At 36.3% G+C, this 27270-nt stretch overlaps 1 protein-coding gene across 1 annotated transcript in view; it reads left to right on the top strand.

Moving 5' to 3' along the window:
• Positions 1–27270, top strand: part of MINDY4 (MINDY lysine 48 deubiquitinase 4) — an 82430-nt gene that overhangs the window by 25634 nt on the left and 29526 nt on the right. Inside the window, exons 8-13 of the mRNA XM_037386778.1 lie at positions 1115–1231; positions 4740–4828; positions 9311–9412; positions 10396–10459; positions 11825–11890; positions 12144–12211. Of these exons, the coding sequence (XP_037242675.1) occupies positions 1115–1231; positions 4740–4828; positions 9311–9412; positions 10396–10459; positions 11825–11890; positions 12144–12211 (506 nt within the window). The remainder of the gene's footprint in view (positions 1–1114; positions 1232–4739; positions 4829–9310; positions 9413–10395; positions 10460–11824; positions 11891–12143; positions 12212–27270) is intronic.

The following is a 27270-nucleotide window of genomic DNA, read 5'->3' as shown; positions in this document are numbered from 1 at the left end:
TGTGTGAGAATGTTATTTTACTTCAAGTTAGCCAAAGCTGTGATGGAATGCTCTGTGTTGCATGTTTGTGTGGGATTTAACGTGCTCTATTCATTCCCGAGTATATTCCTTACTTAGTGTTCAAGTGGAAAAGTAATATAGGGATGCCTGTCCAAAATTCAGAAAAATACCAGAAGGGCATGCCACTTGAAACGCAGATAACAGCTTTAATTAGTGAAGCTTGTATTATTTTATTAATGCCTCTAATGAGTTATTCACATGCTTATTCTCCAGTCCTTAAATTGACAGTGGTTCAGAACAAGTTTATTATTACCCTGTGTGTATCTGTCCCCATATCTATGTTTCTCCCTTGCTTATCGTCCTTATTTTAAGCAGAGATGGAACCATTAAATACCTTTAATATTTTCCATCCCATTCAAACAGAGGGAATAAAAAACAGAGAAAAGATGGCGAGGGTGCCTTCCAATTTCATTTCTAGATCAAAGAGCTCCGAGTAACAATACGAACACCGAGCAGTCTGTTCTTACTTACTCAGCTTTACTTTAGCATGAATGCAATTTCTTCAGTTTAGCTATTCCTGAGTAGTAGTGGTCTGCAGTTGTTCAGGGCCAAGATCTGAATTTGGCTTATGCTGATATGCAATCTGACATACGGTAGTCAAACGTTTGAGAAACATTTATCTTGTATCAGCAATTTTGAGGGGCAAAACTGCCTTTTCTCAGTCCTGCATGCAGCAACAGTGCTTTTCTCTTCAATGTAACCATTAGTAGGCATTGCTCTTCTAGCTGTTACATTTAAGGCAACATTCTGTAATGCATTCATGGGAAACTGTGCCCCAGACAATCTGCATAAACAGTTTCCGATGCTGAGCAGCACACGGCATTATGAGTTGAAGGAATATTGCAGGAAAAGGAAAAAATTGCTCCTTTTCATTTGGGTGTTGCTATTTACAGTATGTATAAAACAGAAAAGGGTGGGTATAGTGAGTTAGTCATTACCCTTCCACACTCCTCCTTTCTTTTCTACAAATAACTGTAAGAAAATGTACCCGTGTTTTGGATTTGTTTTTAAAATGAGAAATTTTTTTTCTTTTTCTTTTTTTTTTTTTTATTAGGAATTAAAAAATCTTTTGTTTGGCTCTAGTCTTTCTTGCTTCAGTGAAGAATGGAAAATACAGAGTTTTACATTTAATAACATACCACAGTTAAAATACGGCATTGTGCAAAAAAAGGTACTGTAAATTACTTCCTTAAAGTCATCTTTGCTTTTTACATTGAGTTTACAAAGGCTGTGATTCAGCAGTAAAAAAAAAATGTCTTCTAAAGACTCTTCTCTTTCTTCAACTTCTCTGGTTATCACTGGTTGATGTCAACTTGTCAATCTTATTAGAAGACTTGAGATGGGTGGAATGTTTCTGAAAGAACTTAAAGTAGCTACAGAAAGTGTGTAAATGTGTGTGTGGCAGGGAGTTATTTGTAGGGAGGAAGACAAGCCATCTCAGCTGAAAGCTAGTGGTGGTAAAAGAATAAAAGCACATAAATCAAGGGTGGAGTTTAAGAGAAAAAAAGATATGTGGGCGCAATGTTTTATAAGTTTAAGGTGGAACTTGATCTGTCTCAAAATGAGGGGATGTAGCAAGAATTGCCTGCAGTGCCTGGGAAATCACAAGGAGATTTTTGCCTCTTAAAGACATGGGTTTCACATGATAAGGCTCATTTCTAAAATAAAAAGGGAACAAATTCCCCTGCAGTGTTACTGGGACTGGGGACTGGGACTGCTGGTGGGACCACCTCTTTTGCAGCCATGTTTCTATAATTGTGGACTGCAGCCACAAGATGCAAGCTCCTCCCTAAAACAAGGTTTTCATCAGTTCCTAGGCATCATCTACCAGATGGCCCTTTCTAAAATCCCCAGCAGGTCCCTGTGGTGACCAGATCTGGTAAAACCACCATACCATGACCAGGGTCAGCCTGGAAAGCATGTTTCCAATCCACAGAAATTTTTGGTGCTAACAAAGGTCTCTTTGGTCTAGGGCATTGAGTGGGAGACTCACTCATCTGGTGTTTATCTTGTCAACCTTGCCTGAGCACCCGATTCTTACGGACTGAGACTGCAGTGCTTCAGACTGTCCTTCTACTCTGTATGCAGGATGCAGTTGGTCAGTGTGGTTTCTCAGCTGGTCAGTGCATAGACCCAGACCAGGGACCACACATAGGGCACAGGAAATGTAGCTGCCTCCAAAGTCAAACAGATCCGTCATAAAAATGCATCCTCCTCAGCTGCAGCTTAATGCTTTCGTCTCTGTGGCTCCATACATATGCTTCTGGGATATCCATGCATCAGGTCTCTTCTCTTAAGAGCAATGATCTGAGGACTTCAGTAAAGACTAGGAAAGGAGCAGACTGCTCGTTACAAAACACTCATCAAGCTTCTGTGCTGATGCAGAAAATCTTTATCTGGCCTGAGAGAAGTAGACCATTACGTACTATACAGAAGTGAGAGGAAGAGAAGCTTTGGGGCAAGGAAAATGGCTAACAAATGATGTCATTAAGATTTTTAATTAACTTACCTTGTCTAGTTAAATATTTCATTAGGCTGATTATGTCAGAAGAAAGCTGCCTATGTTTAAGCAAAACCTAGCAGGAAAAAATATATTAAATGTTAATTTAAACTCCAAAAGGAATCATGGCAGTAATGTTTACTGGTGCACAGTAAATTTTTGGTGTTTCCAGACCCTGCTGCTAGAGAAAGGATGTCTTGTCACTTTTAGCAACTCACTGGCCATTAGATTTCCTACTGCAAGTCCCACAACAGGAAGGGTAAACCAGAATGTTTTGCTTAGATGCTTTTATTTCACATAGTTAATATATGCCTCCTCACTTCCAAAATTCATTTCAGCTGAACATTTGTTTGATTCTTTCCTACGTTAAGTTTCTGTGGTGCTATAAGAAGATATTCAAAGTGGTTCCTATAGTTTTTTTGACTGGGAGAATTTCCCTGGTGGACTGAAATAAACCTTGTTTTTTTCCTTAATGTGTTTCAGATTATTCACTCATTAGTTATGTGTGTAATTCCAGAGAGGTAGCATGCATGTATTACAAATGAGAAAATGGAAGTTATCAGTATCTAAGCTATTTTCTGGTTACAGGACCTTTATTTTCCAGGTTGCATACTGTGCATAACTGCATGTACCTGCAGGTCTCATCCCTTTAGACAATGCTGTACTTGAGACAACTAGAGAATTAAACTGATAATCTTGATCACATTGCTATCAAATGCAGCACTGCTGGCTGCACTTTTAATTCTTCTCCAGGGTTTTGAGAAGAGTTTGACAGATCTTAAACTGATTCATCACAGCCTGGTTGTGATCTACAGAGGAAATCAGAGGTGCAGCTGTAGCATATGGCAGCAGTGTAATCCTGGGTTAATCTCATGCTATGGAGAGTAGCAACAGCATAGACTTTGTCATGGGTTAAAATCAGAAAACAGACTCTCCAGAAAACTTTCTTACCCTTATTGTTGGTTTTATTTTTTATTTTACCTGGCTAGACAAAGCTAGCACTGATACGTCGGCCAGTATGAGATGCTGGTTTAGGAGGGACCTGTGTTAAAGTAATGGACTTCCTAATGTTAAGAATGAGCCCATTTCTGAGAATGGCAGCATGTGCTGACAGACACATGGGAAAGCATCTGCGGGGTTTAATATACTGAATCCTCTGTTAAGTTGCAGTAATTCCGAGTACTGACAATGTGACGTGTGGTATTGTAGTATCTGTGATAGTCTTGTGTCCTGCACAGCCTGCTCCGTTCATGCATAGGTGTTGCAGACAAATGATGGCTTTTCTGTGTCTCCTCCGAAAACTACTTGAGTAAATAATATGATATGAGCCATCTGGGAGAGAACTGAATGATAAAGGAGGGAGACTTGTGCTGGAGGAAGTTTTCTAGGCAACAAGAGGGCATACCTTTTACTTCTCAGGACAGCTTGTACAGCTGTCTGGCATATAGTTAACCCATAGGAACAGGTCTTGGGCATGCCATATGGTGGGCTAGATGGCAGGGAATAAGCAAGGAGAATGAAATACATTGCTACCCCATCTCATAGTCTTTCAAAACAGCTATAAATCTATTTTCCATAAAGTTTAAAGTTAATATGGTATTTACTGGTATTGTGATTTTTTCCTAACATTAATAATTTGAAAGGTTCAAACTTCCTTTGTTTTCTCTCTCTTCACCAGTGAGATAGCTGCCTTGTACAGAGGGCTAGACATAAAACTAAAATCTGTGTTAAGTAATGTAAATGGGTTCTAGAAGGGAGGCATCATGGTCAGAGGAGGTAAAAGAGCAAGGCTTATTTTCACTCTTTGGAAAACAGTCAGATTTGATTTCTCTTTGGAAGTTAAAGTAGACTGTGGGTCAATAGGTCCACATAATTGCATAATTGCAGATCTGATTTTTAAAAAACTTTCCTTTGATGTTATACGTCAATATGTCACGACAGATGTCTAGGCATTTTCAGGAAAAATAAGTGGAAAACACAATACCAGCTAGTAACAATGATTTTCATTGGCTTGCAAAAAAACCCCATCAGCCAGAGGGTAGTACAAAGTCATGGATGGAAAGAGAGAGATGAAAGAATGACTTAAGCCTCAGTGGAAGCATATGGCTCGCAAAAGTTTTCATCAGCACCAAACAGTGCAAATTGTTTTGCTCATAGAGTGTCCCATTATTCCCCTCAGGGTGGCCCATGTGGAGTACTGGCTGCAGTTCAAGCTTGTGTCCTACAACAGCTTATCTTTGCAGACAGTAACAGGAATAAAGACGCTCGGTAAGTCAGCAGTTGACATCAGAAATATTTTCCGTATAAAAGTAATTTTTTTTTTCTCTGCTGCAGCCACTCAGGAGCCTTTTGAGTTTGAACTTATTGAACTTCTCTTTGTGTCTGAGAAAGAAATAAAGCAGCATATGATTTGCTTGTATTTACTTCCCTTTCAACTGTAGGAATTTAAAGTTGGTGTTTTATTTGTATAATTACTTGCTTGTCATTAACCCAAGAATCTCTAAAAAAATTGAACAGCTTGAATTGAGGCCAATGAAAATTATTTAACTTTGAGATCCCATGGAGATGTGATTTCAAATAAAATGTAATCAAGGTTTGAAAGACCATGAATTTCATGCAGTTTTTGACACTAAGAATCTCAGGGAGGGTGAAAAATTAAAGTAACATCTATAATTATTTTTTATTGCTACTGTCTTTGATCTTTCACGGTTAAACTCCTTAACAGAATTTTAATTTAAATTCTGTATGTACTTAATTTAAAAGAATATTACTAAGCATTGCTAGTGTCAAGGAAAATTACTTGGACTGCTATAATACTAATGTACTTGTTACTTTGCTAAAGGAACAGGGTTATTCAGTGAAATGCTAGAAAATAATGTCTAAAAAACTACTTTATCACCAGACTGCTTGTATTTGCCTTTTGTTTTCAATAAGAAATTAAATGCAATACAGAAGAAAAAATTCACAAAGTTTTCCTGTGTTTTATAGGTACAGTTTGTTGAATAGGGATAACAGTATTTTACTGGTTTAAGCTGCTATCACCTTGTGTTATTTGTGGGTGATACACTGAACACAATTCAGCCAGAAGAAAAGATTTCATGCTGAGATTTTTCTTAAATTTCATTACCTTACAATGTAAACATGTTCATCGTGTACAAATTTGGCCTTAAATATACCCTTATCTGCTTGCAACTGTTTAGGAAGGGACGGTCTCTTTTGATTTGTCTTAGTTTTGTCTGTCTGGCATTTAATGTAAATTCATTGTTTGGGCTTTTTTAATCAATAATTGAAAGAATCGGGCACCTGTAGAACATCATTATTTGTCTTCAGCACCCAGGATGGGAGGTGACAGTTAATCAAAGGATTACCAAGTCCTAGGGGTAATCCAAGTCCACGCAAGTGCACAGGTCCAGCAGTTCTAGCAGATAGGCAGTCCTAATGTGAGACACCTAGTAAGCCATTAGAAATGTTGAAACCCAGGCTTAGAGTCTGAACACAATACTGAAAGTTGTACCATTACTACTATTGCTGTGGCTAGTTATTATTGGCACTGATTGCTTGCGGACCCCAGAACAAGGGCCAAATAAGTTGCTATGAATTCATCACTTGAAAATTGCCTGTTCCTTGAAGTCACTTAAAAGCAATTAGCATGGGCTGATAAAGAGACGGGGTCAGTGATATAAGATATGTGCAGGGTGTAATGTCAAGTTAATTCTAAAATGTTATGCAGTTTAGGTTTTTTCTTCTTCAGTTCTTCAATATATCTCATTGTTAATTCATATCAAGAGCCTGCTGTACAAAGTACACTTTTTAAAAGTGCAAAAATTAGCTAGCAAAACTTTATTATTCTAATTCAGATGATAATGAGAGGCACATTAAGGCTCTTGTCCACATAACAGAGAAAAGTCAGAAACTTCCATGCAAGAAAATCAGTACATATTTAGATTTTATGACCAGGAATCTCCACAGAACTCACTGAAGAATTATTTCTGGTTATGAAAACCAAGAATTTGTTTCAGCTTGGAGGACAGCCTTTGATCATCTGCTCCTTGGTCCCTTTGAGTCTCAGGTCATCCTTAGTGAAAATAGAGATGTTAAGCTTTTCTTCTTTCAACACAGTTCAGTGATTGTAAATGATATAAAAATAATGTGGCACCCAAATAACAGGATTGAGGCCAGATTTTTTATACTACTAATGTCCGAATGCATGCCAGCTACAATGTGTCCTGTTTACTTGGCAATATTTGCCTCTCCTATTTTTCCCTTCCTATTATCCACATGGTTTTAAAAGATTTTGTTTTATTCATGAGATATAAACATATTTTTCTTATGATGTGTTTGCCATGGGCAGAAACTCTTAGTCAAGCAGAAAGAAAGGGAAATCTCGGAGCCTGAAATGAGAGGATTAATATTCCTTTCTAATTCTAACCTGAATTTTCAAATTATTAGGCACTTCACAGTAAGTGTTTGACTTCAGGCTTCTTCAATATTCAAGAAACAATTATCATGTCTCCTTCTTACTCTGCTACCTCTCTCAGAAACAAAAAATAGTTGCTATGCTTACCATAAATTTCTGAGTGCCTGTATTAGAACACAGGCAGAGATAAGAGAAAATTATGATTATATATTTTTTACTTGAAAACTCTCACCAATTATTTCCCATATCTCACATCCTTCAGAGAAGGAAATATTCTCTAAATGAACATTATGTTCAAGGCAGACATTGTACTTGAAAGTCTGTTTAATTTTTTGATGTTTGGTGTTTCTTGTTTAGTCTTTTGAATTATTAGATCTTTTACTGTAATGCTGGGAACAGGTTTTGACATCATCTCCCATACTGGTAACACTCTTAAGACTGATAATATCTGAATTTCAAAGACTGCCATTCTTGAAGCCACTAGAGAAAATTCCAGTTCTATACTTCCCAGGGGTATGGATCTGTTGTCCATTTCTTTAGGCTCATGAATGTTGGGTTTTATTCTTAAATCTGCATTTTCCATTTTCTGACTTTTGGCCTCCTTGTCCTAATTTCTCTGTTCATATCTTGGAAGTTAGAATAACAGGAGGTATTAGAAGACTTCATAAAACACAGTTTGTAGGAAATGTGTTGACAGCATTGCTTCCATGTTTGGGATCAATAGATTACTGTAAACATTCCTTAGTTTTGCACATCATTGCATAAGTTCCAAACCAAACATCTAAGTAAAAAAAAATATCCAGAAATAGTGGGGCTCCACAGACCAATATTGGGTCAATTACTGTAATGTTTTAGGTCACCACTTTGAGCATACCTTATTTAAAAAACGCAAACATAGTGTTGATTGCAGGTAGTACTTTAGATAGTTTAGTAGTAGGTAAGAACATTATGGTGTATATTTGTTGAAAAGAGTTAAGAAATAAAAACTTAGAAAGAAATTAAGTATGAGGGCCTTTATAAACTAAAAAACATATTTAATATATAAAACAACCCTGTTAGAGAATAGTGAAACAACTTAATTACAGATTTAAAGTTTAATTAGCTTCTCTTGTCCATTATTTACCAATACATTATTGATTTCCTAAAGTATATTTACCTGTTTTTTTTGTCCAACCATTTATAAATATGTATTCTGAAAGAGCATCCACTATTTCTTTTAGAAGATTAGTTTTCAGGGTATGCTTATAGATCTATGTATAATCAGTTCTTGTTGTTGATCATACCTTATTTAGTATTCTCTTGATTTTGGTCCATTGGTCTTAATAATATTTTTGTTATAATCGTTCCTTATAAACTAGACGCCATCTTTAGTATTAATCTCCTAGAAACAGAGATTGTGTATTTCATCTCTTAGATTCACCTGTATTACAAGGGTATTGTCATAGAACATATAGACATAGGCTAGCAAGCTTAAAATTTCATAGCTTAAATACTCATAACAGTCTAACCATCATTACAAGCAGCAAAAGCTCATTGAGATCCCCCAGACGCAACACACTGCTGTTAACACTTGACCTAGGTGAATTAATTTCCCTTAAATTTCTCTTTTGCTTCTGTCTTCAGAAGAGACCTACCCACTGTGGCCAGTTTGTTTTATTAGCAAGCTAAAAAGGAAGTTGTTTTAGATACAACTCTATTCACCAGATCTGATCGTCTTCAGTAAGATCCAAGGTACCTTCTTAAATGCCTAAAATGAGATTTAAGGTGGTTCACCTCAAAGAATGGTTCCAGAAAGCCCATACATACTCTAGCGGCAACTTCAGTTGCATCGCCCTCTGTAGAGCTCTTTAGGTGCTGAACATCCGTGCCACATTCTCCTATCAACTTTTCAGCCCATTGCTGAGAAGTCTTCATAGTGCGTGCACAGCGAGTGCTCTCATGGCATTTCATTCAGATGCTTTATTCTTAGAGAAAGGTCAAATTCAACTGTACCTTTATATTGGCATGTCTTCTCAGTAACAATACTAGCTCCCTGTTTAAATCAGGATTTTTTTGCTTTGGCCATCCAAGTTGTCTATTTCTTGACTACAGAAGGAACTGAGATACCTAAATGATCATTTTCTGAGGCAACTTGACAGAGCCTCATTATTAGGCACTACAACACCTACGTAGTCTCTAAAAAAAAAAAGAAAAAGAAAAAAGCTTTGTTCTTTTGGCTGCAAACCTGCTATGAATTTGTGTATATTGTATTTGGGGCATTTTGCCCTCTGATGAGTGAGCTTCCCAATACATATTTTGGTATTTCTCTGTTTCCTGCATCTCCTGGACTGCAGTTGTCTTCAGCCTTCAGAAGTTCACAGGACCAAATGCCTTACCATGGCTATTGCAGACATACTGTGGCGTGCAGGAGGCAATGAAAAAGCAATCGTGGCACTGTAAGTAGGAGAAGCAGTTTTAGTTGTTGTACAATGCTCCTGTGCTTGTGCCTGTTATATATGTACATGGTTTACCAAATGAAAGTTTTGTAAGATGTATTTATGCAGTCTAAAATGGCTTAGGGAGAAATGCAAAATGTCATTCCTGCTGTCCCAGTAGCTGGGACAGGATAGTCAAATTCTTTGAAATTGCTGTGAAAGATACTGTAGATATCATTGAGGCTAGGGTTCCTCTAAAATCTTTACAACAGTTATTTTTCCAGACAACAGCATTTTCCTCCAACAATTTTATATTGCAGGATATTTTGTTATGGCTGGGATTATTTTCCTTGTGCTGTAGCTGCCTACGTTACTTAGATTATACTATGCAGTTAGGCTGCTTGTACACAAGTCATCTAACTTTAAGATTGCTAGCTTTGGCTGTACTGGATCCTACATGATATTTTTAATCATGTAAAGTGAACCAGGTTTTGTGAGAATATGTCATATCTTTTATTAGATCAACTAAGATAGCTGAAAAATAACAGAGAAGCACATAAGTCCTTCTTCAAACCTGAGATAGAAGCAGCAAATTCAAAGACATTTCAAGTGATATTTTGCATATTTTACATCTATAAAATGCTTCCTTTGTGATGATATTGTAGATATGTTCTTCTGCTTGTTTTAAAGTATTTTTAAAATATTCTTTTCCAATAAAAATGTTACTAACATCTTAAAACTATATTTATCCTCTTTTGTATAGAGAAACTCGTAATTCATATTAAATTGACTGGGAGAGCACAGCACAGCTAAATTATGTGCTTCATTGATAAGTTTGTTTAATATGTAAAATGAACTTATTATACAAGAAGTCCTTTTTAAAAAAAGTAGTTAAAAATATTAATACAAAATCTTTGGCTCATCATTCAGTTCATATAACATGTTGATTTCTCACTTTGTTCCTTTTAACATGAGCTTTGGTTTTGTCTGAGTATCTTCTTCAGGCCATCAGGAAGACAGCAGTTCATTCCCATAGGAAAATACAAGGCAGATGGAATCTTAGAAACTGTAAGGCTCTGTGTAACTCACAGTAACATTCTCCATATATCCTCTTTCTAGCTATTCTCATTTTAGTACAATGAATCTGATTTCCATTGCTCTTTTAGTGTTATAACATCTTTTATGTCAAATTAGTTAGTTGTGATTCAAAACCCAATAGGAAATAACAAAATCCTGTAGCCTCTTTGGCTCTGAAGTGTCCCAGTATCTGTGGGCGATTGGTCTCTCTGAAGTCCTTTTTGTTCTGTCTACCTTTCAAGCTTATAAACTGTGCCTTTTATTAATATGTGATAAGAGTGAACTGGGTCCTTTCAAGTTGACCAGCATGGCTGTGAGCATTAAAAGGCAGTATTTTCTTCTTGTCTTACATAGAATTCTTTGCTTTTTTTTTTTTTTTTTTTTTTTCCTTCAGAAGTTCCAAATGGCAAAGTGCTTTCCAGTTATGTCTTGTTTCCGTCTGAAGATCTCAAGTAGTTTTGCAAACAGCAATGCAATAAGCCAGGCTTCAGTGGTTTGAGGAATTACTGGCCTCCTAAATGGAGGAACGGATGATCTTTTAAGAACCAGCCAGTTTTGGAAGAACTGGAAGTGAAAATCTGTATAAATAGGGTGAATGCAACAGAAAACCTTGGCTATAATATGCTCTTCCAAGAGACAGGATAGATTATTTAATTAATATGTTATCATAATTCTGATCTGCTGGCTATTTCAGAGTGCAATGAACACCATTGTGCTGCCTCTAATATTGCTTAACAAAGGTAATGTGGGCATAACCACAGAGAAAATGTGATGGAAAAGAATATAATCCAGACTGCTTGATCTTTCCACACACAGTATCCACAATACCATCGTTTCTGTCAAAATCTGAAGATGGAAAAATAGACAAAGAATGTTGAAATAAGGGCCTGGATCTGTGAACTTCATGTTAAATAAGAGTAGTCATGGGAGTATTCTCTTGAGTATGATCAGAAATGCTCTGATATATGGCTGCTATAGATGGCCCAGCACATACATACAAAATCCTGAGCTACTTTCCATTCTGTGTTTTCTAAAGCTGCAGTATTCCTGTGTTTGTTGTAGGAATTGTTTTTCATTGCATAAACAATGCTTAAAATTGACTCAAACTGTCTGTTTAATTAATTTAAAAACAAGAAGCAGTATTACAAAATTCAGAATATATGAAGTGCTGAGATACAATATTATACCAAGAAACAACAGTAATAGGTAGAGTTCATTAGATCTTTATTCTATTTTGTTAGTTCAAATCTTTCCAGTCAGATTTAAAGTTTTCACTACTTTAGCTCAGCTTTCAGGTTATAAAAATGCATTGCTATTGTTTCAGTTACTTTTTTTTCTTTTTGCATTTCTTCCCAGCTAATACTACATAGTGCCACAAGATATGAAGATTTGGTTGTATTTCTTCAGCAGAATATTCACCAGGTACTCTGTATAGAGAAGATAATAAACCTGTTATAGTTCAGCTGCCATCTTTCTGCTTTTATCAGTCTCACGTGATAACATCTGAACATTGTTTCAAACACTATATGGGTATGTCTTGCTTTTTAAGAACCAGAGCAAGAAATTAAATTTTGGCATAAATGAGAACAATTCTGCTTTCTGTTTGATTTGCATTTCTTTAGAATTGGTCAAAAAATGTACGTAACAAAATAAAACGTGTCCTTTTCTTTTTCAGTTTGAAATTGGTCCCTGCGGGTGCATCCTTCTGACTGTGTCTGTCATCTTATCAAGATCTATCAATCTGTGAGTGTCTTTGTATCTGTGTTTCATAAACTGCAAAGCAAGAAAGCTGTACAAAGTGAGGAAATAACTGTGATGTAGTTAACTCTCTGGCCTTTTTAATCTATCTTGATGTTTACTCTGAAAAATATAGGGAAGTTATGCAGATTTACTCACTTAATCTTCGTTTCATTGTATACACGCACACACACTTGTGTATATATATATTTATATTTGCTGTTAAAGTGGCAGTGATCAGCCCACCACATCTGATACAAATGACTCCATCTAAACATTAAGCAACATGTTTAAGGTAGTTGCCTATGCTCCCTGTCTTGACAGCTGAAAGCAAGACTCATTTAGAGAGTTATTTACGTCACATACTTTAGGTATCTGTCTTAGGTAAGGATGAATAACTTGTTTGTGCTGCCACAATCTCTCCATCAATGATGATAAAGGAAGGCTAGTATACAGTGGATTAGCAGCTCACTTTTAGGTGGCTATAAATAAGGTATGACATATCTGGTCTCAGTTTATTGGTTGGATAAATATACTGAGTTCTAACCAACAGGTAGTTGTTATAGCCACTTTTAAAAACTCATTGAGGCTTGCCCAAGCACATTTGCAGTTATTTGTGCTTTTATACAGATTAAATGTATTTCTGTGTTACTGTGAATATCGGAGTGGATCACAATATAAAAGCTTTCTTCATTTTTTCAAATTCCACTTCTGTAAAAATCTCCTAGCATTATCTGCAAGTGAAAAGAACTGTTCCCTGACAACTTGCAATAACCACTGACATGAAGAGAGCAGTTGTTCTTGAAAAAAGCATGGGTTTATGTAAGCTTTTATTTCTTACTTCACTACATTGTCTTGAAAATAAATAACAACTTAGTCCGAATTTGTGATAAACCTTCAACTTCTCACCTACTGAGATTCCTACAAGCATTTACAGATTTTAGTTTTGGTTTTGTCATTTCTTCCTTCCTTCTACAGGCCATTGGCTTAACTCCACTTTTGCACCCTTAACACAAATGATGTGATAATTTTATAGCATAAGTAATTTATTCTCATTTTTCTGAGCTAGTTACCACAGAGAGGTCCAGATTAGTAAAGGTATTTGAACAAGTAATGGTATATTTCGCATTTGGTAGGATCACCAAAAGCACCAATGTTGCTAATTGCTATTGACTGCATTGCTTTACTTGCTATAAAATGGTAAACATTCTTTAATAATATAAGCAAGGAGCTTATTTTCCCCATCACCTCTCAGTTCTTAACAGATGGATTATGACAAGGCCAGTCAATCATCTGGGTTTGTGTTTGGGGGAGCTAAGTGTCTATAGTGAGTGTGAAAATTCCTTATGGTACCTATTTGCATTTTTAGGTATCTAAATATTTTTACATTTCTGGACCACAGTGTCAAAATTGTTTATACAATGAATCAAGTAGGATTCATGACTTTCTCACAGAACTTCATTTTAAAGTACCTTTACTCTTCTAGCTTGGTACTGTGTAATACATTGCTTTGCTACCTATCTTTTGTTTATAAGAATCAGGAATTTTTCTCTGTCATTAGATACAGTGGAATGTGTTTTCAGATCTTTGCATATTTTTTTTTTAGAAGTGCAAACTGAATTTTGTTTATGTAGTTTTCAGTAATAAATTTTAATGGCTATGTCATAGTACTTCCCTTAGGGTATTGCAAATATCAAGACAAATAACTGACTGCTCATATCATCAAGAAACATGTACCATTTAGTGAGTGTTACAAGCATTGTAAGTAATTATTTACATAACGGGCATATTTCTGGATGAATAATTGAAGACAAATAAGAGTTGTTTTAGGTAATGGAATTTTCATCCAGTAAGAGATCTCCCTTGGATTTTTGTCACAGTATTTTAAAAGAAAATCAGTGGTTTGGTTGTTTTGTTTTGTTTTTTTTAAAGAAAACTCCATGGAAGTTTCAATTATCCTGATTTTTGTGTGCATATTCTATTGAAACAGCTAGATTAATTGATTAATTAATTAAATAATTTTAGTGGAGAAGCTGACATATTTTAGTTTCCGAAATCACATTGAAATGCTTCTGTTTGGGTCAGTTCTTCACCGTGTGCTCATAATGCTGACTCTCCCCCCTTGGTAAATATCTCTTCTATAAATAACTGGCATTTCCTGTAAGCAAGTTGAAGGCTGAGAATGGCATAGTCTCGAACCGTGGTTACCATAAAGATGCAGAGGTATGTCCAATGAAACCAAACCAGAGCATTTACATTTTGTACGACAAAGAGAAGACTGGTATTTTGATTAATGAATACTGAAACGTTTCTTTCAATCAAAAATATCTCTCCCAATGTTTTCTGTTCCATGAATAAGATCCACTGTTCATTAAAGCTTGCATGTTAGGATATAATTAGAAGAAAATAATAATACTTTATTTTATATGGAAGCATTAATTACAAGTTAAAAGGCAGATCACTGAATGTGGACTAAATGGTGAGGTTGTTTTATTGAAGGGTAAGTACCACTTTAGCAAGACCTGTGCAGTTCAACCCATCCAGAACTGATCTAGGAGTGACAGATAATGACACCACAAAGCTTACAGACTCCTTAGAGCAGTCCCATCTGCTTCCTGTCTCTGTAGAGATGGAAGATGGCATGCAATTGTGACATGCCATGTAACTTGGGAATGAAAACTGCAGTGGTTGGTATGTTTCAGAATGATCAAGACCTGTTAGCACCTTCCTAAATCTGTGACTAAGTTTTAGCAGTTCAGAAAGATCTCATAGTGCCAACAATGGAGTAATCTCATATGAATTTAACCTTCTAACAAGTATGCCAAGTCTCAGTCCTCCCAGCTCCCTCTGTAATCAATGAAGAGAGAAGCTTTTCCAAGAGTCAGCCCATTCAAAAATAAGTGTCAAGAAAGGTGAAGAGAATTGCTGTGGACAGTGCCTATATTTTTTCTTTGATTTTGGAGGGAGAACTACTAGCTAAGACTCCTATTTTTTTAGGTGTTTACTGTTTTGAGGGTAAAGATCTACCTTACTTATCTTTATTTACTTTCTATGGAAATATGTACATCTAGGCTTTCTTTATGCCCCCAAAAAAGGAAAAAAAATGTCACTGTTGAATTGACTTATTTTGAATGACTAGCTTAGAAAGAGATAAAACGTCTCCTGAAATGCTTACTTATCTCCCCTACATAAAAAGAAAATCTAAATGACCTACTCATAGAGGCTTTACACTGTAAACATCAAGTAGTGAAATGAATTCTGTCTTACAGTGACTGGTCAATAAAATGGGAGATGAAATTCGGTGTTAATGCAAAGCATTACACATGGTCAAACCACAGTCTGAACTATACTTACCTAGTGATGGACTTTAGTCTTTTATAAAAAGGAGAGAAAATCTGTTACTACTAATAATAATTTAATTATCTGAACATATAAATTCAATTTTCTGTGATAGACAAAGAAGAAATTATGCGTTGGGAGTTACAGTGATAAGAAGTGAGAACAGAATAAAAACATGGTAATACAGTTGTGTAATATATGATCTTCTCATGTTTTTATCTTGCATGTAGTCTTGTCTCGCAAGGTCAGTAAAGACACATTAGAACTAGAACACACTGGAAGACAAAACCAAAGCTTCTCTAGTGTGGACCAGCTTCTGCATGAGGACAGATAAAATCCTTCCTCTTTGGCATTGATGGATGTGATAAAAGTTTAGACATCTTTGATAAGATTGAACAAGGAGTGATTATACTTTATTTCTCAGAGTCCAAAAGCTTGGGCGCTGTCATGGAAATGCTCAGGCTTCAGTTTTAAAACAAAAGACAGTACTTTTTTTCCACAGCATAAGTAACTTTCAGTACTAGAAGATGAGGGCAAAAGTATGAAGAGGTTCAGATAAATTTAGACAAATTACTGGAACACACATGCTTCGGTACCTTTAAATACACCTGTCTAGATGTAATCTCTATGTGCCCTGTTTTTGTGTTCTGCCTTGATGTTTGCTACTGCTGCTGCTGACTGTATGCTGGGATAGGCTGACTTTTGGTCTGGCTCCATAATTTTTACATTGTTACTGAATTTTCTTGTAAATGGAAATTCCAGATTTCAGCCAGGTCTATTGGGCAGTTGTTCTAAATCACTGAGAATATAAATATTTCTATTTAGCACTGCTTTGTAGATTTTCATAATGAGTTTATCATACTCCATGCACTAATGATCATCACTGGTAGAACTGATAACAAATGGCCAAAGAGGAGTGAGAATTTTTGAGGAAGTTGCTGAGAACGTGTTGTTGCTTCCGGTACAGGAAGGAATGCTAGTCAGTAACAATTGTAACCTCTTAACAATTGTAAGCTGTTTTTAAATTTTTTTTACAACCAGTGAAAAATTAAAAAATAGTAAGCATATTGTATTAGCTCAGGGGACTAATCTTCCTGAATGTGCAAAATGTGTACTAAAATCTTCATGTTGTTAAAAGCTACAAAATATTTTTCATGTACCTGGGAGACACTGAGCGTAAAGGTGGGCTGTAAGCCCCAGTGTGGGCCTCACCATTGCATCCAAGACTGGCACATTGTGTGTAGGAAAGTTATGAATACTCAGGAGTATACTCAGGAGTTATGAATACTCAGAATCACTCAGGAGTGATTTATGCTGACCCCCATAACGGCAGCTTCAGTAAACCCAGGTTTAACTGAAGTTGCAACGTGTACTGGAACTGCAGTGCAAGTTTTCTCTGCTAGATGCTGCCTCATCACCTCTAACACTTGGCACCTTCCTCATTGTCCTTACGCATGCAAAACCATTGCTGCATTGGGATGTGGCTGATTCTGATCCACTCGTTGAGAAGCCTTCGTTAAGTTTCAGCTTCTTACCAACCAGTCACACTGTTTTCTTTGCCATATTTTTCTTGATCAGTGCAATAACTTTATTGCATAAATCCATCATTATTAGAACCTGCTATAGCAAAGAACATATTGAATGAGGAAATTCCTTAGGTCACATTCCTTTGTAGAAAAGCAGTTTATTGCCATTTTCAAACTACCTGGAGAAAATAAACACAGACTTGTGTTACTCACAAATTTGCTGACCAATAGAATCAAACCTCCAGTGTTTGCAATCTCTTTTGTCAGCTTAGGGATGTTATCATTTACTGATAGCAGATCACAAATGTAATTCTGCAGTCAGCATTGGTCATTTGGGTATGTTTTCAGTTTTTTCTCTGAAGTGTTTTTGTGAGAATAAAACAATGGTTTTATCTGTGGAGGAAAAAAAGCAGAGTGGTTTCTCAATTCAAGAGGAAGCTGTGTACTTCATTAAGGTTGGCCTTTTATAAACCTAAGAAAATGCACAACACCGTTTTCCTTATTGTGATCCCACAACTCTAATAACTATCTTTCTGTAGCCTTTACTGCTCCAGAAATGTGTACACCCTGTTTCAAAATTCTTCGTGCTGTTTCCATTTCTGAGTTTGGGAGTTTTGATTGTTTGAGGGTTGGTTTGGTTTGGGTTTTTTTGCTTTTCTTTTCTTTTTTTTTTCTTCCCCCCCCCCCCCCCCCAAAGCCAATGCTGTACTATTAAATTATTAAATGTAATAAATCACATCTTGATTCCTTAGCAGTCAAGGACTTCTCAAAGCAAATAAGTCTGCCCTTAGTTATCAGCAATTTATCTAGTTTTCTGAAATCATCTGTCATTTAACAAATTTTTACTAAGGGGAATCATGTGATTAAAAATATGTTGTTTTGTGCCCTTGAGCGCTTATTCTTCATTCCTTTGCTACCGTTTTACTGAATGAGGGAAGTTAAATTTCTTTCACCTGTCATTCTAATCCATCCTTGAAATGAACACACAAACATCAAATCATGTTAATCGCTATCTGGTAAACCTGTTCCATCTCAAAAAAAATCCTTCCCATAATAAATGAAGCTGAGCTGCACTTGACATATTATAGGACAGAGAAGTTTTTTCTTCTTTGAACTTCATGTGAGAGGAAAGCCTAATCAGAAGGGCTAACGAACCAGTGGCTACAATCCCTCTCTGGCTGTGCAGAGCATCTAGCCTCAGCATGTACAGAACTCGTATACCTTTGAATTAATAACTTGCTCATCTGAGGAATCTGATTTTTAAATGCTCTGAAGATTTTGGATGAACTATGCATTGTTATCATTATTATGGATGTATGCAAATACATCCATTTGTCAACTTGGTTTTACTCACGTAATTATTTGTCCAGTTTCAAGCCATATTCCAAGAATCTTCCTGCTTTAGTCCATTGGCAAACTATTTTATCGATTAAAAAAATTACTCAACACTTCTGTCCTTACTTCCTGTGTAGAACAGCATTTCACAGTGAGACATACTGTCATGTACGTACTTTATATATTTATAGTACAGTGATATTTATGGGCTGTAATGAAGATCAGAAGCTCTCCTTGCCAAGGAGTAAGAAAGAGTAAAACCACATCCAGAGTCACCTCAGCATACCACTTACTACTCCCCAATCGCCCTGACCATATATGCCCCGATTTATGGGGCAAACAGATGTGTTCATCCTTATTTCACACAGGAGAAAGTTATCTCAGATTTGCTGCAGGGTAAGAGCATGTATATATATAATTCCTATGGGTCACACTCTACCTGGCATCAAGATCAGTTGTTTGCCCCTAGCCACACAATTCCTGCTCTACAGAGTTTTCATAGAACAGGAGAGACGTGACAAATGGGAAGCAGAAGCCTGTAGGGATTTGTCAAAGAGCTTCCAGATGTGTATAATTTGTTGGGCATGTGCTATAAGCATGTGAGCACATTGGTTTTCTGTGGCCAGAACAAAGTGCCACAAATCAGAGAAGAAACCATAAACTGACTACTGAACCTTGACATCTCTGGCTGTGCTGTTACCTGCCTTTCAGACATGATTTGCTGCTCCATTTTCATCTGGATTATTTCATATTGATGCAAGAGCCAAAGAAGGTGCAGAATAAGCACTCTTAATTAACCATAAACATCATTATGATTAACAATTTTAAATAATCTCAGGTAACCTTATTAACATTATAAAATATTAGCGCAATGAAAACATATTTGAAGCCAAGCATTGGGAAGACTACCTTTACTCAATAAGACAAGTTTTTATAGAGTTCTGTAACCAAAAATAATCATCACTGTGGTAATCTGTATCAAGCCATTTTCTTCTGTATCTTTTCCTATATCCTTTCTGTATCCTTTTTGATATCTTTTACTGTGAAATAACCCTGATTCTGACGTATTACTTGACTTTGAAATCCTTCAGTGACTTAGGACACTGAAAAAGAAAGTGATGCTCTGTTGGCACATGAATTGCGGATGGAACAATGGGTCCTCCACCCTCAGTCCACTTTCCTTAACTGATACCTTTTCCTGTCTCAGATCCAATCTTTAATTTAGAGTTCCCCTAAAATGCACCTACTTTCCTCACGCTATTTGGCTTGTGAAGAAAGGCTTTCTGTAAAATGACCATTTGGCTTTTCCAATGGTAAAAGCAATTAGAACTTTACATAAAAGATCCAGTCACATGGGGCATACTCAGTTCTTGATGGAGATATATTTTTCTGTGAGCCAGTTTTCTGGGAAAACTTTTTCAGAGGTAGTTCCCACCCCACTTGAGAATGCCTGGGAGACCAACAGCAAGGGGAAATTACGTGTGTGAGCAGTTTTCACTCTGTCTAGAATTATGTAATAAAAATACACATATTTTATGGCTTAGTCTTTTGGTGTTTGAAAAAGATAGGGAAGCAGCTATTTTTAAGGGGAAACAGCTGTCAACTACGTTACAGTGCTAAAAACAAGTAGCTTGACCTAACTGAAAAATCCATATTTGAGAGTCTCAGACCTCTCCAAGACCCATTTGTGACTTTACAACATGGAGGAAACATGAGATTAGATTTGTCAAGAACAGTGGGAGGAGAGCAAATGGGAGAGTTTGTGTGGGATCCAGTCCTTGGTAGGGAAGAACTGAGTCCTTGTTTGTTTGGGTAAGTGAACTTCTGTGCTTCCTGCTTGATAGGTTGCATGCAATTCATAATCTTCAGGATCTTCCTTGTCTTTGAGGCTCTCATGTGTGAATTAGACAGAGGCCTGTCTAGCTGAAGTATTCTGTGGGCAAGAATTGCTTTCCACATTAATAAATATATTAATAAGTGTAGAACTTTGATGAAGGACAGATTTGCAGCATCAGCTGCTAAGAGGTGATAAAGGAGGGAGTTTGCTTGGAAGAAGTTTATGTTTTTCCTTCAAAGAAAGACAAGACATGGGCAGTAAGTGAGGCAGCCTTAGCAATATTTGAAGGTGGATGTGAGACCAAGATCTGATGCTATGAGATTTATATTCTTTCATAAATGGATATGCAGTGGCATATATTGATGTATGAAATGTCATCTTATAAAACTTGAGGAAGATGGGACTGAAGAACAAAAGAGTAAAGCTAGAAATTATGATAGAAGGGGATATTGAAGACAAGATACAGAAAGGGAGAGTAGGGTCTGACACAACACAAATATGTAGCATCTGTGAAATCAAATCTGAAGATAAGGAATCTATACAGATGAGGAATATGACCCAGGTGGAAACACAACCACAAAGGCAAAGAAGAGGAAAAGTTGAATTAGGTTTGAAGAAGTTTGCTGCACTGAAGAACAAGCAATAAGGTTTAGTGGTAAAGGAGACAAAAAAAAAAAGAAACCAAATTCAGAAAAAAAGGGAAGAATCAAGAAAACAAAGAGGTTTTTGTCCTGACTCTGACATATTGCTAGGTAAGGGAATGATATATTGGTACATAATGGGGGTGTGTTTGTGTGTGAAGACAAAAAACGTGGGATTTGAGCAAATAATAGAGAGAGACATGTGACTCTAGTCTCCCTGTTAAGAAAACTGAGGAAGCCTGTCACCAACATGGGTCCACAGAACAGAGTAGTGGACTGTATACTGGCTGATAGCAAATTTGGTGTGGAAATGCAACAGAAAGATTTCTTATGGCAACAGGGGAAAAAATCCAGATACATCCCCCAACACATCCAGTTCCTTCTAGAACAGACAGAATAAATCATAAAGTTGAGGAACATGCCCAAAGAGAAGGAACCTTATTAGCTCGTCCTCTGAAGAATTTTCTGATTTCTAAAGAAAGAGTGCGAAAGAATGAAAACAGAGAGGTGCACAACAAATAGCTCTAGCACTAGCGGTCTGAGTCCTGGTGTTGGAAAATACAAAAATTATGTGATGCAGATGAGGTCAGACCCAGACCTTGACTCACAGAAATTTAAAGCTAAGCAATTTCCTTATTGTACCAATAAAACAATATCAGGAAAATATGTGAAGTTTCTGTGTAGAGTGGATGTGGCTGTTACTAACAATAAAGTAAAGAATGCTCCAAATCTAAATTAATATTCTGCCTTAAATTTCAGTAAGGAGGTCAAGATTTTCAGTGGTGCAAAGTCAGTGTGGGTAACTGGAATCCATGCATAGAAATTGAATTAAATTTGTAGGAGGTAAAACTGAACCTGAAAATGTGATGGCTACACAACATGAAGAAAAAAAATAAACTAGGTATCTTTTTGCCTGTATCTTATTCCTAAACTTAGGTAAGATTTTCTGAGCTCTCTTTTGCTTTGTCAGACTTTATGAATGGACTTGATGCTGAAAGCTTACATACTTCGTCATATTAAACCACTTGCCCCATTAAAACATACAGTAACCTTGTATCTGTGGGGCAGTAAGTCTGGAGAAGTTGGTGTTCTCCATCTCCAAATACTGAAATAGCTAGCACCTAAAATCAAAGATACAATGACAATAATGCTTAATACCTTTTCACAATACAGGTCACCATATAAATGTGTGACGGCAAACAATGCTTCCATTTAAGAAAGATGGAAAGGCAGACCAAGCAACTTGGCCTTTATCTCAGCAAGTTGAAAAGCTGTAGGCAAAATTCTGAACAAAATACAGAAATAAACTAAATACAGAAATAACTAAATACAGAAATAAATGGAAAATGTCAGGGAATGCAGTCTGATTTTACAGAAGAAAACTTATACAAGACTGAACTGATATTCTACTTTGATAAAAGAGCTGACTTTTTAAAGTGGGAAATGAGATAGGTGAATTCTATCTGAACTTCAAGAAAGCACATGCAATTATACTGCTAAATGGAGAATTTTTAGTTAAACTGAAAAAAATATTGGAATAAAATAAGTTAATGGAGAGGTAATAAAATGCTTTTGTATTTGATATTATGCCAAATGAGAAGTCATTTGCTAATGTGAAAATAAGAGATCTTTTAAGAATTGTAAAGGTGATAAAGGTGCTCAGAAGAGTTATTACTGTGGGGGAGGTTACTGACAGAGTTCCTCAATGATCAATCTGGGATTAAACTGAGGTTTTGTTCCTTACAGTAATGTTGGAAAAAGGGAGCGGTGTGCTCATGAAATGTACTGATGACTCCAAAGTTGAAAGGTACTGTCAATACATAGAACAAATTGTGTTGCACAAAAAGAGTTGGCTCAGCTTCATGAGGGATGGTAATAAAAGAAAAATTTCTTTTAACTGCAGAATCGACAAGGTCATGCAAACAGAGACTACTTACTACTGTACTGTGGGGATTCATAAATTGTAAATGGCAGGATGAGCAGTTGAGAAAAGTAGTGGAGCACGCAGTGACTTTGAGCCAGTGTAATAAAATAGCATTGAATCTACTCTTTAGGGTGTATCAGCATAAATAGTTTTAGGAGGTGAAGAAATATTGATAGATTGTGCAAGGCACTCGTGTGTCCTCATTGAAATACCATCTCAAATTGGGATCACCCTTAAAACTGGGAGAAGTGTAGGGAAAAGGAAGATGAGGGGAATGAGAAACTGTCTCATAAAAGAAAACCAAAAGTTTTTTATCTTATCTAACCTCAAAGTCAAATTTAGAAAGGGAACATAACTATTTTCTAAAAAATGAGAGGGTAGCAGTTGTAAGTAAACAAGATGGACTGAGAAGAGTTATTTAATTTAAAGAACAATGTTGGTACCAAATGAAAGTGTATCAGTACATTTAGCCTGTCATTCAATAAACCTAGTCAAAATGTGACCAGATTTCAGGTTCCTAAGCTACCACTGAGAAAAGTATGGAAAGCCAAGAAAGCATCTAAGAAATGTGGTTTTCTATGAAACAGAGTAACCGGGATGGCTGGATTTTACCTGCCAGATGCAGAGAACATGGTCTTCCTTTCCTCCTCTCTGCAACTCTGCTTTATCCCAGTGTGGGATATGGCTGTATTCCACACCATGGCTAATACAAGCTCAGAGTATTTGTTCTGAGAAGTATTTGAGATGTGAATTTTGTCGCCCCTCAGTTCCATGAGACTGTCCATATAGGGTCCAAGGAAAGGTTCATCTAGCCTATTAGCCTGTCGTTGATAGTGGAAAGCTGCGGCTGCTGAAGGAAACTGCGTGAGAAATGGGGTGAATATGGAGCAATTATTCTGCTGGTATATTCTCCATATTTCCGATAATAATTCAGAGACTTCCTAAGCTGGCAGTTGTATCCGGACCATTAAGTTTATTAGCCCTTGATGAATCTATCCTCCATGAATTTTTCTAAAACCTTTTTGAACCCTTTAATTGTTTTGGCCTTTGCACATCCTGGGGCAATGAGTTCCCCAGCGTAGTTATGTGCTTTGTCAAAGATTTTTTTCCCTTTGGTTTGCTTGAACCAGTTGCCCAGTAAGTCTACAGAGTGTTGCCTAGTTCTTGTTATGAAAAGTAGTGAGAACATGTTCCTTAATCATCTCCTTAGCACTGAGAAGTTTTTGAACTTCTGTTGCAGTCCATTAGTTGTGTCCTGCAGTGAAATGGTTCTCATCTATCTAGTCTCTTCTCATAGGAGAGCTGCTCCATATCTTGACAGTAATTTCTTCTGGCCATCTGAACTTCCTCTGCTTCTACTGTCTAAATCCTCAAATTCTGTTACTGTTGAGCTAAAATCTATAACAAAGTGGCTATTTGAAACCGAGTGTTCATGCGTTGGCTTTAATTGACTTGTCCAACTGAGGAGTCTTTTTTTCCAGGCTGGCTACCCAGTGTTTTCATTTCTATAGCAACCTTATTTCTTAGTTGTATTCTAAAAAAAATATGCTCATCCTTTCTGCAGTGCCGGCATATTTGTGAGTATGATTTATCTGTCCAGCCCCTTGTATATCACAATTAGATGGCAATGCCCAAGTCATGGAAGGTTAGCTTTACTTTATGTTAGTCAGATGGAGAAAAGGAGTTTTCCAGTATTTTCTTTTTCTACTCTGCAAATTATGCAAGGTCACATAAATTACCTTCAGAATATACCAATTTCTCTCCATGTACAAAAATGTAAAGAAGACCAGAGTAATTAACTGATGTTTATGTGTCCATCTTTAGATATAGGAGAATTAGTGATATGAAGCCCATCTTTAAGTGATTGATTAGCTTTGTCATTTTCCCAGTCTTGTTTTTTTTCCCTTTCAGGAAATCAAAGCAGTTCACAAATGAACTCTCTTGATTTTAGGGACATAAAATATGTTTATTTAAAAAAAACCTCCTAAGATGTGAAAGAATAAGTGTGGTAATACTACAAAATAGAGCACTAACAAAAACTTTCATATTTTTGCCAAATATCAGCCAGTGTACTGTCATACTGTGCGCTGTTCAGCTGTTTGATAAACATAAGGGCAATATGGTTAAGCAGATCTGGGTTTAGGATCTTTGCTTAATGTGTTGCAGTCAGGAAGACATATTGCATTCAACAAGAAAGATAATTTATTTTTTTAAAAAAGTAGTGGATTGAATGTGCCAATAGATTAATCATTTCTCACATCAGATCTATCTCTCAGAAATATAAATACTTCCTTTAGCATGTTAGCACCCTGTAGCAACAAAGCTGATGAATTAGATGTGCATGATTGCCTCAATACATTTAAGAACTTTGTGAAAATAGCAGGTACATGAAAAAAGTGATAAATAAAGAATGAAGCCATTTCTTGCTTTCACTGCTTTGAATCCCAAGCAGCAGTCTTTTTTTGTCTTTTTTTTTTTTTTTTCTTCCCCCCAGAGGAGCCTTTCCCTTCTTTTTTGAACATTCATTTGAAATCTTTGCAGTGTGCCTGTATATAAAAAAAAAAATAATAAAAATGGAACATTTACACAATACGCCAGTCACCCATCCTGTCATTTTCCACATCCCCATTGTAATTATTTGAAATCCTTATGCTTGAAGATGAATTTTTCTCCCTCCCAACCCAAATTCTATTTTCAGAGTAGACTTGTAATTGTGTGTTTGTTAATATAGCTGTCTGTTGCCATGAACAAAGTGAGGTCACTTTTATTACAGCTTTGCCACATGGCTAAGGACTATAAAACATCTAGCACTTACTTGAATGCATGATTTTTTCGTTTATATTGTTTTATTTTGTTCTACTGTCAATCCAAACGATATCAAGGGTAAATAACTGACATGAACTAACTCATATTTTGATAGTCTGGAATTATTCCTAGTGTTACAGTTTGTATGTGACTTTTGTATTTAATATTCAATGCTCAGGTGTTCTCTGTTTTAGACTTGGCAATAGTTTTCCTGGAAGTAAATTGAGATTTAAGGTGTATGAAGCATTTTAAAAATATCTTATTTATCTGACTAAATGTTATTTGCTAAGAAAAATTTAATCTGACTACGGATTATTATAGCATTGTATTGTATTATTGTAGTATCCAGTGCTCAAAATATTTATATTTATGCACTTTTAAAACTTCAGTAGAGCCCATACAGATCACTGTAATTTGTTTAATCAATGCACCATCACTGCTAAGGTTTATACTGCCATTACAGTTTCTTCTAACTGTGGTGGTTTTGTCTGTCTGTCTTAAACTCTTAGAATATTTTTTTAGAGTTTTCATGTCCCAGAATGGATGAGCAAATTGAAAACATGAGGCAGATTCCTAATCAGAACTGTCATGGCTACGCTGAAGTCAGCAAGTTATGTCAGTGTGGCTGTAACAATTCAGAGCAGTCGAAGGTTCAGCTAAGAACATCTATAGAACATCTTCAGTGCTTTACATCCTTAATAAACACGTTATTTACAACTTGAAACTAACAGTTTCAACAAGGCTGAAGATAAACATAGAATCACCAACAGGAGCGTGGAGAGAATAGGAGATTTATAATACTAATGGTAATTTTTGGAAAAGCTATTTCAGGCATTCCAGCCCCAAAACCAGCAGCATTAGAAAACATGAAAAAATACATATAATTCACACCAGATGTATTTAGTTGATTTCTGTCATGACAGGATTTCTCCAGTTGCTATAAAGTAGATATTTTCTCTGAAGCCATCTTACACCTCTTTTGGTTTTGCCCCGTAATAACATTCCTTTTATGTGATAATAATGTGAGAAAAAAATATTTGGTTGCATGCTGAATAAAAAGACAGTGAAGACCAAGGATATAGGTGCCTTACCCTGATCATCCTGTTATGGGAAAAAGAAAATATTTAAATAGAAATATATTTTAAAAGAACAGCACAGAATTAATAAGCCATGTGGAGATAAGTTTTGCTATGTTATGTAGGTTTTGTGAGTGTATAAACTACATTCACATTTTGTCAAGGTACCAGAAAAGCTGGACTAAGCGATTCCAGATGAATGGAGAATTCAGCAGTTCAAGGGTTCCAGGGCAAAAACTGAAACAGCAAAAGGTGAAACTATGCCTAGCATTTAGGGAGTACGTTAATCTGGGTGTATTTGCTGCAGTCTCTCTCTCCTCTCAACAGGCTGCTTCTGCCTTAGCAGAAGTCACATCTTCACTGGCTCCATAGAGAGTTCAAATTCCCTTCTCCTTGGTTTCAGCACAGACGTAAGACATGTTACGCACATTACAACTGCACATAAAAATCAAGCTGGGAGATCTTACAGAGTGATCTGAAATCTAGCAGATCACATTGCCAGCTTTTTGTTTGTGTATCAACTCAGGAAATAAATCCTGCTGAAGATTGCACTTAAGCATAATTGAACACATGCTTAATTTT

The sequence above is a fragment of the Falco rusticolus genome, chromosome 4, assembly GCF_015220075.1.
Source record: "Falco rusticolus isolate bFalRus1 chromosome 4, bFalRus1.pri, whole genome shotgun sequence".
Taxonomy (NCBI): domain Eukaryota; kingdom Metazoa; phylum Chordata; class Aves; order Falconiformes; family Falconidae; genus Falco; species Falco rusticolus.
The sequence above is the reverse complement of the archived record's forward strand: the minus strand, read 5'-3'. Positions and strand labels throughout refer to the sequence as shown.